This window comes from Conger conger, chromosome 4, assembly GCF_963514075.1.
Source record: "Conger conger chromosome 4, fConCon1.1, whole genome shotgun sequence".
Lineage (NCBI taxonomy): Eukaryota > Metazoa > Chordata > Actinopteri > Anguilliformes > Congridae > Conger > Conger conger.
The window spans coordinates 22,132,396-22,147,101 of NC_083763.1; the positions used below are offsets into that span (position 1 = coordinate 22,132,396).

At 38.8% G+C, this 14,706-nt stretch overlaps 1 protein-coding gene across 1 annotated transcript in view; it reads left to right on the forward strand.

The window, feature by feature from the left end:
- Window positions 1-14,706, forward strand: part of dpyda.1 (dihydropyrimidine dehydrogenase a, tandem duplicate 1) — a 184,511-nt gene that overhangs the window by 51,843 nt on the left and 117,962 nt on the right. Inside the window, exons 4-8 of the mRNA XM_061238784.1 lie at window positions 1,833-1,920; window positions 6,684-6,845; window positions 9,582-9,778; window positions 11,033-11,114; window positions 14,461-14,548. Of these exons, the coding sequence (XP_061094768.1) occupies window positions 1,833-1,920; window positions 6,684-6,845; window positions 9,582-9,778; window positions 11,033-11,114; window positions 14,461-14,548 (617 nt within the window). The remainder of the gene's footprint in view (window positions 1-1,832; window positions 1,921-6,683; window positions 6,846-9,581; window positions 9,779-11,032; window positions 11,115-14,460; window positions 14,549-14,706) is intronic.

Consider the following 14,706-nt stretch of genomic DNA (forward strand, 5'->3'; position numbering starts at 1 on the left):
CAGCTGTGCCATTTCCTTGGTAAAGCCACATTGCAATCTCCATTATGCTTTGGGCAAAGGATAATTTATTGTCAAATAAAAAAAATAGGTCAACACTAATGTCACTTGATGATCAACCACCCAGGTTTAATAAAACATCTCGCCGGTGCATATTCCTGCCTGGCGCCGGGTGTTTCAGTGGGACTACCTGGCTACGGCACTGCTGTAATTACCCTGCTGTCAGGGTGATAAGTGGTATTAATGGCTGCCTCGTGCACTTTAGTCTGCACCGAGCTTAGAGAATTGCTCGATGGGATTATTATAGGAGTCTGGCTGTAGCGGGTGCTGTTCTCTCTCTCTTCCTCTTTCTGTATCTCTCCTGCTGTCTCGGTCTCTTTCGCTCTCTTTATCTCCCCGTATCTCACGTAGTTAGAAGAAGAAGGAAAAAAAATCCTAAAATTGCGTTACTTTATCACCCAGGCTCATTAACTTCTGCCATTTCAACAGCTGTTTATTTGCTGAACCTGTTCAATAATGAAAGTGAATGTGCAGCCTGTAGACTCCCTCCTGCTACTGGCTTGTCACGCGCCAATCACATGGACCAACAAAACAGGGTGCATCCATTTTGATTCCACATGAATATTTAATTACCCTGCACTAAATTATCCTATTTATTATTTAAAATGGGTATTTCATTGTCTACCAATATGGTGCCTTCTAGCTGTTATGTAGTCACCTGAATTTATAACAGCATTACTCTTTGGTAGCAGTTGCCGAAGATGCATCTCACAGCATAGCAAACATCAGCTAGCCCTTTGTCTTGAGTGATGGCATTCCATTTCAGGCCAAGGACAGAAAACACATTAACCAGATACCCACTACTGTGCTGTAGGACTGTCAACTGGACCAAAACATTACATTTGAATATTGTATTTAAAAAAACAGAGTTTTGATTACATTCTAATATTTATTGTAAAAGATGTGTAATTATCACATTGCCGTTATGCATGCCATGTCTGGCAGTTGGAAGGTTTGTTGTTCGATCCCCCGCCCTGGGTGTGTCGAAGTGTCCCTGAGCAAGACCCCTAACCCCCAATTGCTCCTGGCGAGCTGGTCTCGGCCTTATCGCTGTTGGCGTGTGTTTGTATGGGTGAGTGAGAAGCATTCATTGCAAAACATTTTGGATAAAAGCGCTATACTGTATAAATGCAAACAAAAAGCAAGACTATAACATAAACATAAAAAACAGTATCGATCATGTATCTTAACCTTACATTTAAACCAAAATTCTCATTCTGTTAGAATGATGTCAAGAACAAAATGGACATGAAAACGTTGACATCGAAACTTCACGTAACAGTTCTGTTCTACTTTGGCAGCCTGTATTAGCCTAATCCTTTTAGAGATTCTTTCTACCGCTTGGTTATAGTGGTATGTTTACTTACAATGCTCCTTGCTGAGGAAAAAAACATGCTCTGCTTGGACAGAATATGCTGGGAATACTCATCTGTATAGCGTGAACTTGAAGGTTTCCCACCACTTGAAGATTCTGTAAAACTGGTGGTGGTGCACCTGCTGCCTCGCTTCCATGCCGTACTGTGTTCATCATCATCTCTTGCTGCAGAACATTTATCAGCTGTGGTCATTTTCAGGTCAAATGGTCATTTGCTTAAGCTTCATCTCGAAGCACGGAACACGCAAAAGCTCACATATAATTAAAAATTACCATTGCAAGGGAAATGACTGTGCAAGGGAAATCTAAATCCATTTGCAGAAGATCATTACAAAGAGCTGCAGGACCTCTTTCAATTTTATTTTATCATCGTCAGTCCAATCATTTGTTTATCTTATAGGTGCCTGAAATGTGCAGATGCTCCTTGTCAGAAAAGTTGTCCGACCAACCTGGACATAAAGTCTTTCATCACCAGCATTGCAAACAAGGTCAGTTATTCATCTTATCACGTGTGAGATCTTCACCTGCCAATATTGAAACTGATAGACCCTTCAAATCGTATGATTTTCTTTTTTCTGTTTGTTCTTAATGCTAACTTAATTACAATCGTATGAAAGCAAGGGCTATATTTTAAGTGTACTCAGTTCAATGGATGCGTTTCACAGTTACTCCGGTGTTGTAAATGCGGGAGACCTGTCTTTCATGTGAATGGTCTCTTCATTGAGTGAACAGAAAAAGGTGAAATTGAAATGAATAGGTTCTCCCTGCCTATCTTTTCAGTGGCCTGGCTGTCCTCTGTTTTCAGAGGATCTCTTTATAATTCTTCAAAGCAAAGTGCTCTTGTGTTTTGTGTCATTATTCACACAATATTAATATAATATTGTATATGTCATATACTTTTTAAATATGTGGATAATTAATTCATAATGTACAAATAAGCCTAGCAACATAGTCAAGGACTGATTCAGTAAAAAAAAAAAAAAAAAAAAAAAAAAATCATGAAACTGTTGATGTACTTGCTTGACATAAGGATGTCCTCCACTATCATGATGATACAAACTGACCCCAATATAGTTTCCAAATTGTAACTTCAGCATTGCATACATCATAAGGAATAATGTGCATGCCTCACCCAACAGCAAACAAAATAAAATAAAGTAGTATTATAGCCTGTTTTAACCTTATTTAAAAAAGATGGTGGATGCACATGTCAAAATAAGGGTGAAAACAACGGAATTGGCGTGATAGAATGGGCTATGTTTCTTTGAAGATTACATTATTTAAACCTTATTTCATTGACATATCAGTGTCTTTTCCCAAGATAAATGAGGCTAATGCTGGAGCGTGACTCTGTCCAGTGATTAAGGCCTTTTCTTCATTCAGTTGAATGCCTAAATGGCTGAACGTCACTTGCTCCTGTAAGCATCAGAATGAACTGAAGTACAATACTTCAGCAAGAACATCCTGTTCTTTATTATACAGTCAATAAAGTATAATACAATAAAACAAAAAAGAAACTTTGAACAACTTGAATGTTAATTGACTATTGCAATTTGAACTTGATGTTCTGATAATGTAGTGGAGTGCAGGCATAATTAAGTTGCACATAACACAATGGAGACAATGAAATTCTGTGGAATATCACTCCAAATTCTAACATCTTTGATGGACCAGGCTATTCTTTTTCTGTGAATTGGTATATAATATTTTATCACACAAAATAGTTATTTCTTTCAGTAAAACATTTGGATCACCTCTGTATTGAGTTTGAAAATGAGAAGAATTGAAAATGAGATATTAAAGAGTCGTCTTACAGAGCTACTATTTCCTTCATGACTGTTAATTTGCCATGCTGGGGAGCATTATAAAACCATCAAGGGTCTTTAATTCTTTTTCAAGCTTCAAACTCATTACCACACATATATTGCAGATTTGAGTTAGAATCCAATTCTTTTTATTTTAAGATAAGCAAAATTCAATTTCTCCTACCAACGGGATTATGATACATGAAGAAAAACGGTAATGCTGTCAGATCTCGCTTTGTCTTCCCTGAAATGTGTTTTCATTTAGTTTTGTTTTGACAGGTTCATAAGAGCAGAAGTTGTGCTGGTTATAAATATAGACTTCCTAATTAAATGGCTAGAAAGACTTAATGGTTCTACTTTAATGAAGTACAACACAACTAATGGGAAATTGAGACTTTCAAAAGTGTTTAATCTCTTCCAACAATTATCATACTTTTTCCTATTTAAAGGTATGGTTAAATCGGGAACATAGATGACGTAAAGCGCTAAAATCACTTCAGGTTCAGATCTAATGCTTCTATGGACAACTACAATTTAAAAACTGTGAAAAGACTTTTGAGAATAATGTTTCAGCACTTATTTTGCTTTACATATCCGAGGATCTGTAGATCAGGGGCGACATGGTTCAGGCAGTAAGAGCAGTCGTCTGGCAGTCGGAGGGTTGCCGGTTTGATCCCCCGCCCAGGCTGTGTCGAAGTGTCCCTGAGCAAGACACATAACCCCCATTTGCTCCTGACGAGCTGGTCGGTGCCTTGCATGGCAGCCAATCGCCGTTGGTGTGTGAGTGTGTGTATGAATGGGTGAATGAGAAGCATCAATTGTACAGCGCTTTGGATAAAGGCCAACCATTTACCATTTATATCGAACATTGTGCATATTTATCATATAATATTAATATTGTTAGTTTTATTCCTTTCATTAATTTACCTAGTCACACTTTAAACTTTTTGGTCTGAAAACCCCCCTAGATGCAGAAATGTAAGGATTCTAAAGATAAAATACAGTGCCCCGCAGTAAAGTGAAATGTGTTATTTTTGCTATACTGTATACTTAAAGCATTTGAATATGCGATCAAAAGATGAATATGAGACAACGGTACAGACGCCCCACGTTTATTTCATGGTATTTACATTAACATTTTCGAAAAACAGCTGTTTTGTGTTGACTACCCCCATTTTCAGTTGTGAAAAAAATGTATGGATGACTGGCAGAAGTTAACTTGCTCTGGTGTTTTATTTTGCATGGATTCTTCACACATAAAAGAGCAGTGAGTGCCTAGTCGTGGTTTTAAACTTTGTTTTCATCTGTGGAGCATTTGGAGTCAGAAGGCATACACCATCATGAAGACACGAGAACTACTTATGGCGGAAAAACAACAGTCACACGCCGTGACACACCCCTGAGAGGACAGACGAGCTGGAAATTGTGGATTTCACAGTCATTTTATTTATTTTGATTTCCCATGGGGAGCGAGAGAAAGAGAGAGCACGGCACTAAACAAACAAACAAAAAGTCTTCTCCCTTCAACCCTCACAAGATCATGGTAAAAATAACAAACTAAAATAATAAAGGCAAAGTAAACCAAAACTCGAATGGTAGCTTTTCCACTTCGCTTACAGCTCTCACGCACACAGCTCTCTCGGATGGCGGTTCCCTGGTCTCAGCCACCTACTATGGAAAGAAGCATGCCTTATAAAACTCTTGGACTGATTCGTAACATAGTTCAGGTGTGTGCCTGCTTAACCGGAAGTTCCTAGGATTGCCCTGCTTCCTTCCTGCAAACCAGTGAGCCACGGCAACTAATCTGTGAGCAAAGAGGAAAAAATAATTAATTAAGAAGGATAGCATGGAAAGTCTTGGAAAAATAAATAAGCACTACAGGTTGGCTGAGGAAGACAACTGCAATTGAAGACAAATCCTAAGAGCTGTGAAGAAAACCCGTAGAACAGAGGGCAGGCCTTAAAATATCACAAGCCACTGCACACAAGACTTTGAGAACCAAATCATAGACTAAACTGCAAGATGCCAACCTATCATCAGCAGCGAGAATCAAAATGCCACATTTTATAAAGACACAAGCCTAAAACAAAGTTTAAAATTAGACCAAAATAAAGTTCTACCGAAGTGTTGTAAAGCTGAAAGTGTGCAGAAAGGTCCTTCCTTCCTTATAGTCCATGATTCAAAGCATACCACCTCATCTGTGAAATATGGAGGGGTTAGTGCCATGGTTTCGGCATGTCTGGCTGCTTCTGGAACAGGCTCACTTGTCTTTGTTGATGATGTAATGGAGGATGACAGCAGTAGGATGAATTTGGAAATGTACAGACATATGATGTCTGGCTATGTACAATGATATTCCTCCAGCCTCATCAACCGGCACTTCGTCCTGCAGGAAGACAATGACCCCAAATACACTTCCGACATAACCGAAGCATTCATCAATGGGGAAAAAGTGGAGAAGTTTGGATTGGTCGTGTCAGTAATTGGATTTAAATCCAATCGAGCATGCATTTCATTTGCTCGAGAGGAGACTGAAGACAGAAGCCCCCTGAAACTTGCCCAACAAGACACAAATTGTTTTGTCTATGTTATTGGGTCATAGACATGATGCAGTAATTGCATTTATGGGCTAGGTCACCAAATATGCTATATACCCAATATACTATGTTATTAAACAGAGACTCGCCTCATAAACTGTTATTTCTGTATATACATGTAAATACCATGAAATAAAAGCTGATAGTCTGTACTTTTGCCAAATATTCATCTTTTGATCTCAAATCCAAATCCATATACAGTATAGACAGTATAGTAAGTGCTACGTTAATATCAAGTGCAATGGCTGACTGGTATACTGTATGCAGTATGTTTCTAAAACATTTGACTTGTAATTGACCTTATTGAATTAATTACAAATATAATAACAGATATAATTTTTATTTTTATAAACCATTTATGAAGCAAAAAACAAGCAGTCACATTGAATTTAGACTTCCCTTTGCTTGTATAATTTGGACTCAAACTTGAATCATAAACTACTGTATGAAGAGCTGCCACATTGAAATTAACTAAGGATTGCAGGGTCTAAAGGAAACATAAAAAACCTGTTAGATGCATACATAACAAATGAATCCAGCACTTACACTTACACGTACAGCTTGATTTGTGTGAATTTTATTGTTTTGTTTTATTGTTTTTTTTAAAAAAGATAGAACCGTGTAAACAGATGCAAGCATACACACCCCTACGTATAATATTTATCTCTCTCCCACATACTGTACGCCTATGCATGCATGCACACAAACAATCAAGCACACAAATACGAAAAACAGACACGCACACACACAGGCACACGCAGACATGAACATGCATTAAATCGCAATACACATAGGTATGGCCGCATACAGTATTCCAGTCTAATCACCTGTTTGTACTGTATGTTGCAGAACTACTATGGATCAGCAAAGGCCATCCTGTCGGACAACCCCCTGGGCCTGACTTGCGGCATGGTTTGTCCCACCTCCGACCTCTGCGTGGGAGGCTGCAATCTGTTTGCCTCAGAGGAGGGGCCCATTAACATTGGAGGACTGCAGCAGTTTGCGACCGAGGTAGGTGCCACGCTGAGGTCACCTGCTGCGAGGTGCCTTTCAGGACCTCTGCATACACGGGGTCACGACAAGGTTTAATCGAACTTATATGCAATGCAAAAGGCGTGCGCGCACGTGTGCGTGTGTTTGTTAGGTTATGCTTAATTTCTATGTCATTCGCAATCATAGGAACAGCAGCAGTAGTGGTGGCGGCAGTTAAAATACAAAGCTGCAAAAGCAGGCCTTTTTCATCTCCATTTTTTTTTGTTCGCTATATTCATTGACGGAACCCGTTCGATTGGATGTGTGTGTTTGGCCATCCGGCCCTAACGCACGCCCGTATGTCTGTTTGGTTTGTCAGTCGTAACTTCTCGCATCTCTGTTAAGTTTACATACCCCTTGATGGAGTGGCACTCTTTAATATCAGGGTTATATATAATGGTGCCTCGCAAGCTTTCGTTATGGCATTCACTGGGTTGGTGTCTGTCAGACTTTACCATTAAAGTAATAATTCTCCCTTATTTTATTGTACAGCCAGTGCCATGCCATGATAAATGCCAGCTTCTCCATTAGAAACAGGCATTTACACAAAATGAGGAAAAAAAAACTTGACTTATTCTGGATGTCAAATATGTAGAAGATCTAGATGTCTCAGCACAGGGGAGCAAGTGCTATTGATTGGTAACCAAATGAGAGAGAAATCTTTCATGTGTAAAATGCAGGATTTAATGCCGAATTGAATTTTAATTTCATATTTGAAAGGGAAGGCACAAAAAGAACAAACAGAAATCATTTAAACAATGTGAATATCTTTGTAGCCATTAGATATAAAGGAAATGTTCATGTTTTTTTCCTTCTTTTTCATGCGCTGTAATCGTTATCTCAAATGACAGGCTTTTGTGTTCCGCTGCATGTTTCTGAGCTGCTGTATGCTGTTTTTGTTTGATCATCTGTGGGTTTCTTCCTTGCTTGAATAATGATTTAGACTACATGTGTTTTTTTATGGTATGGCATTGAGGTAATCGCGTTTCTGTTCTTGCCATTGCCGTTGTAGGTTTTACTTAGTTCCATGGTAACTGCTAATTAAATGAAAATGTCAAAGATAGCGTGTGGGCTTGGATTGCTGTTTTTGACCTGCAGCCTTTTGTGCCTTGTGTTGAAGATGCATTTTTGGCCCTAATGATGACTTTCCTTCTTTATAGAAAACGCTATGAACTCTGGGAAATTTGATGTCCATATTCATCAGTTGTCTGACTCCTTGCCTCATCATCTCAGTGCTTCTTCACATCCTGTGTTCATTAATGTTAAAACATTAAATAATGCTTGTGCTTTCCTGAATTTTCATTTCCAGGCTTTAGCATTTATATTATGTTAATCTACATTATGAATTGTTTTATTTACGCGTGTGTCTGAGTAGGGGCAATGAGGTAAATTCCTAATTTAATATTGTAGTTCAGCTTACTTCATACTTCATTTAGATAATCCATTTAAAAACACGATAAAAGAGTAATAGGGTTTTATTGCATTATGGAAGACATTGTTGAAGCCTTAAACCAGAATTTAGGGGACATAAAAAAAAAGGGATTAAATATTTGGCCACATACCAGAAACATTTTATAAATGAAAGTTTTGCACATTGCGTGTGTATTATACACCCTGACTCCAAACAAACAAAATGGCAAAATTCCTTTTCACAGAGAATTACTTATTGCTTAACAATATTTGTATTTATTAACATAAAATATTCATACCGATTCTGAGAGATTCTTGCTGGAGTGCTCTTCCCAGTATGGAATCTAGCCACCACTCATCTAGCCTCAATGTTCCTCATTCCTTATTTTACCGGGCCCTCCAAAATGCTTTTCTGCAGATTTTAATAAGCTACTAAGCAGCATTAGGACATAACACATTTTCTCAGCGTGGTTTCTTCAAGTCCTAGCAACTCTTCTTCATCCTTTACCCGTTCCCTTACCCTTTTAAGATCTTCAGCAAGCTTCACTACCTCTTTAAGAATTAAAAGGAATAATTAGAGAAGCAGCCATTCCTCCCCACCGTCCATTGCTAGTGTGACTTATTATATATCCCTGTCTTAGTGGCAGCTCCTGTTTCCTTAAATTTGAAAGGTCAGGGTGGTTGTCAGGGTGATAATTAGATAACCCTAGAAGAGGGCCATCACAGTCCGGCTCCATTCGCCACTGCTCCTCTAGTCAGATAAAGACATTGCCTTTTTCAAGTAAGTGAGAAATATGGTATTTCTTATGAGTCTCTAATCACATCACTGGCTCGAGGGCGCTTCAGGTAAATAGTGGGCCTCGGGAGTGCCGGGGAAGGTCTGGCTGCTGCGGTTCTGGGTGTTAATCAGGATGCCGTTTGCTCAGTTTATTCCATATGATATTTACTGAAATCATCTGGATACCTACGTATAATACCATTCGTTGTTCGTGTTTTAATGAAGGATGTGCTTGATTGACACTTCGCTGTACAAATACGTTACACACGCCGGGCTACATTTGCATAAATAAAAATGATTTTTCCAGATGGTAACTCGGTTTGGTTTAGAGCAGGAAGACAATGCCTGAAAAAAAAAAAACTACAATGTGCACGGTTGACTTTTCCAACTACGCTCAATAAGATGCTCAATAAGAGTAAAAGAAAACTCTTCCTACCCATTACCCTTCATTTACCTACTGAAATTTCCTGCTCATTAAAAAATCATAATTATTCAATGGTGCGTTTTATATCCGCGGCTCTTTCTAGATTTTTAGCAAGATGGGGATTCCTCAGGCGAGAAATCCGGAGCTCCCGCCAGCCGAGGAGATGCCCGAGAGCTTCCACACGAAGATAGCCCTGATAGGGTGCGGGCCAGCTAGCGTCAGCTGCGCCTCCTTCCTGGCTCGCCTGGGCTACGACAACCTCACCATCTTTGAGAAGCAGAAGTACATTGGCGGATTGAGGTAAATAAAAGGTCGGTGTGGAGATTATCTGAGCAGGGTTTGAACTGTATCGTGGTGCCCTCACAGAAGGTTCTGCAGTACGTGAAGGACCATTGTGATTTGAACCACTTGTGTTTTAATGATGGTGTGGTTTTTCAACTAGCCTTCTCGACTCATTATGAGTGAAATTTGAGATTGAGTTGAATTGCTGACGCCATTTTGTTTCAGCTTGCAAAGGGAAGAGCGACTAAAAACAATGTGTGCATGATTTGAGTAAGGCTATCTGGATTTGGATTCTTAGTCTTGTCCTGCTCCACACCCTTAGATGTACAGTTCCGGTTAAATACTTAATTGTTTTGGATTTAGATACTTTTCTGAGCTTGATTGATCTATTGAGACACCCCAGAGGACCAGAAGGTGGGGTTTGCATTTTTTTGAGAGTATTCAATAGGTTCCGGTACACCAAACAAGCTCAGTAAAGCGTAGAAAAGTATTTTAATCCAAATCAATTATATATTTGAGTTTCTGAGACATTATGTTGCAGTTTGTTGTGCTGCTTTTACCATCCCATAAAAGTACTGTATATATTGAGCTCTATATGACAGATTATAGCAGATTCTGCTTGAGTAACAACACATCTCAGGGTTTTGTTCTTTCTTTAGTTTGTATATTTTTCCGACTGGCAAGAAAATACTGTTTTTAAAAATATGGTATGTACACACTCCATTGTAAAGCATGTATTTTAACTTGAGTTTTAACTTGAGACTTATAACTGCTGTATATCGACAATGTTCTACATACAATGTTCTGCATGGAGAGATTGCTCAAAGTGCCCTTCTCATAGTATTTTCTTTGGAGCAGTAGTGTGAATACTGTAACAGCAGATCAATATTCTAGAAGGTAAAAACTAGTAGTAAGACTAATTGGTCGGTCACGCTGTTCCTTCATAGATCCCTTTATTATCTGCTTAGAGTTACCCAAAGCCACCATTGGGTCTCTTGTTAGACAGCTCACACACAGGAGCTCAGTAGCAATGTCCAAACCTTGTTTTAAAACCCACAAGCGTCAGGGAACAGGAATAAGAATAGTTAAGTTTGCTCTAGCTGGGGGAGATGTTTCATTCCAAAAAAGATCAAACGGAATAGAAGAGAGGACGGGTCCTGGATCAGTGTGGGGGGGGGGGAATCATTGTTTTCTTTTTATTTTTTATACCTCTAACTTTGTATTCCGTGGGGGCAAGTCCTGCTCAGTGTTGTTTTTTGGCGGTCTGTGCAGCACGGCTGAGATCCCCCAGTTCCGGCTGCCGTACGAGGTGGTGCAGTTTGAGATCGACCTGATGAAGGACCTGGGCGTGCAGGTAATGAGCATCACGGAACCACGGACGAGGCGTCAGGGGCTGGGAAAAGATCACCCGCCAAATGTCAGCCGCATTAATAAAGAACAATTAAAAGCTGCATTAGGCGAGCGGGCGGCGACGTGTCCTCCGGCTCCAGGCCTTCGTCTGTCTGCTGTCTGAATGCCACCGTGGTGAGAAAGGGCAATCGATAGTCCTCATCTAGCATACCCACTCCTGATTAATTTTGTGGAAGAAAGAAATTCTGGAAGTTGGTGGAAGAGGGGGAGGTGGGAGACGTAAATCCACATTCTTAGCTCATTTCTCTTAAATTGTAAACTGTGTATACATATATACATACACATATGTACATACTGTATATGTACACTCTTTCACATATGGATACACACATTACTGGCACACATTATAGAAACACTGCTTAAAGAAGTTTAGTACTCTTCAAATATTTATTGTCTCTTCTGTTGTTTCTTGTGTGTGTGTTTGTGTGTTGGTGTGTGCATCTGCATGTGAGCTTGTGTGTGCGTAATACACTTGTGTATGTTTATATGTGTATTATCATGTCATATACAGAGACTAGAAAAAATATTAGAAACATGACAAACTTTGCAACTAATTCATACATAGAAAGGAAGCTGCACATTTTAAGTTGAATGCCAGTTACAGTATGCGTCAGCACTTGTGATTGTGGTCTTTGTGTGTGAGTTTCCAAAGGAACATAAGGTTCCAAAGATGCCATAGAGACAGGGACGGAACTGAAGATGCATCAGTCACAAAAACTGCTAAATTAATTGCTTTAGCGAGGAACACACTGTAATTGATAGGGAAAGAGGTTGCACACCCAGAAAAATATAGCAAACTGCTGACTAACAGAGAGCTATCATAAAAAGAGAAGGATAGTCGTTCTCTATTACCTTTGCTCCCAAGTTATTTTTTAAATGTATTTTTAAACAATGTTTCAACACACAGTGTATTCTTCATGGTGTATGATGTGCAAATGCTAAGGGCTGAATGCTGGATCATATACTGTATATAAAGTGCAGGTGATTGGTAATGGGGGTAACCTGTGACCACGAAGCACCTGTTCAAACCATTATCTACGTTAACAGATAACATACTGAATAATATACCACTGAATAAACCACAAATATACAGGCTAAATAAAGTAGCCAATACATTTTTAGAGATCTGAGCATTCCGACTACTGTGCATGTTAAAAGGATCATTAAAAAATATGTTTCTTGCAACATATAAATGTTGCAGTAGGCTATACTGAGTGCATCCATGATCGTAATTAACTCAGATTTTAAAATGAACAGTATTTATAATATATTTAATGTTGCTATGCCATTGTTAATTCAGCATTTCACTTATTCAAATAATATAGGCAAACAACATGTATCAAATAATAAGAGAAATGGTTGAAGATCAAGGTCAATTTTTAACCCATTGGGGGTCAGTGTTCTCATTTCCAAAATCCAATAGGTCTCCCTTTGTAATAAAAAGGTATCAATGTCTCCTCCCCTCCTGGGAAGACACGCTTTCTCCATCCCAGTATATCTGAAGAATGAGATTGGATGATTGGCATCCATAAAGTGAGCTGCTACTGGATAATCTATGTCCTGACATCTTATTGAGCTTTTATGTTCAGCTATTCTTTGCTTAAGTTGTGTCGTTGTTTTACCGACATAGGCTTTTGAGCAAGGACATTGGATCAAATAAATTGCCCCTTTTGTGTTTCAGGAAATGACACCTTTTACTGGTATCTCTTTGCCTGAATTAAGATGTCTTAAAAATCAATTCTTAGTGGTACTATTGCATTTCGCACAAGTGCTACATTTATAATTGCCATCTGGAATAGGGGCCAAGAGCCTTTGGTTATTGGAAGTCATAATCGGAAGGGTAACACTTTACAATGAGGTTACATTGGCATGAACTAAAGTAGTTGTTAACCATCGAACTACTGAAAAGTTAAGCTGTATTTGTAAATTATGAAAGTATTTAATGTATTTGTAAATCATGAATACATGCTAACAACTCCATCTTGGAATGAGAAAACGAGTCAACGTATCTGTTAATGCTTAACTAATTATATGTTTATCCTATGGTTTGCGAATGTATAAATATTCATGTAGCTAATACATTAGTTAGGAGTTAAGAAATACATCAACTAATGAAAAGTTAATTTCATGCTTAATTAATGCGTTTGTAAATCATTCATTTATGTTAACAACTACATTAGTTAAATCCACAAATTAACTACATTAATTAATTCCATTAGTTAATCTCCCGGCAAAGGGTTCAGGAGGCTGTGTTTGCAGATACTTCGACATTCCAAATCAGGGTGGAAATAGCAATGTTCAGTTCTGAGTTTGGTGTCAAATACTACAAAATAAATTGTAACATACGGTAAGCCAAACAAACTGCATAAGCAAGGGGGAGCAGTGGTTGCAAAGCAAAGATTGCCCAAAGGAAGAGACGGACTTAACAGGATAGTTGCTAAATACTTCAGAGTAGTTTGCGTCAATAGTTCATGCACCACAAAGCTAACAAAAGGTCTGAAGTTGATTGTAGTGGTGGAATTTACATTTGGATTACTGTTGTCATGAGGACCAAATAAGAAACTGTACATTTAATAATGTACTGGTGAGTTCAACAATATCAAATAATCTGGTAGACCATGGAAGACCACCTCAAAGACCCGGAGGCTTTCTTTCCTGGACTGGTCCAATATCCCACTACACACAGTTCAGAACTTGTGTGACAGCATTCTCAGAAGGAAGGTGACGGATAGCCCTGTTCTTTAATAATTACTTGATATTCATGCATTGCTATGGTGTTTCCATAATTTGGTCTAATGCTTGTTGATCTGTTGAACATGCGGGTGTGAAAACTAAAAATTCTCCAGTGATATCTGACTTGGTTTTAAAGCCTTTTTCAAAACCCATCTACCCATGTCCTTTGGGTTACATTTTATTTTGACCTCCAGATCGTGATATGTATTGAATCATGGAAAGATATTTTTAGGCCTTTTTTCAGCTTTATTGGACATTATATAGTATAGAGAGACAGGAAGAATGGGAGCGAGAGAGAGGGGGAGACATGCGACAAATGTCAGACAGTCGGATTCGAACCGCCGACGTCGCGGCTCGCAATGAGCATGTGGTCAGTGCTCTACAGGCTGCGCCACCGAGACACCCAAGGATGTTCTTTATATTATCTTCATCACAGCCTAATTTGAAAATACACCAAATAAATCAAATGTATATCCTTTGTAGTACTCTCAGGTAGTTTATATATACCTAAATGTTGATGAAAGTGTAAAGCATACATGTGATGTGTCCTTCTGCAGATCGTGTGTGAGAAAGGGCTTGGCCTGGATGGGATGACTCTAACTTCTCTGAAGGAGGAAGGATACGAAGCAGCCTTCATCGGAATCGGTTGGTGCTCTTAATTTCCTAAAACATTTTTGCCCTGAAGCATTTCTTGCAGTGACTGTACATTTTCGAATGTAGATGAGAAAATAATTGTGGAACAGCACAACTCAGAAGAAGCAATAAAGTCCTGAAAATACATCAAGAGAATTTGTGATTTGACT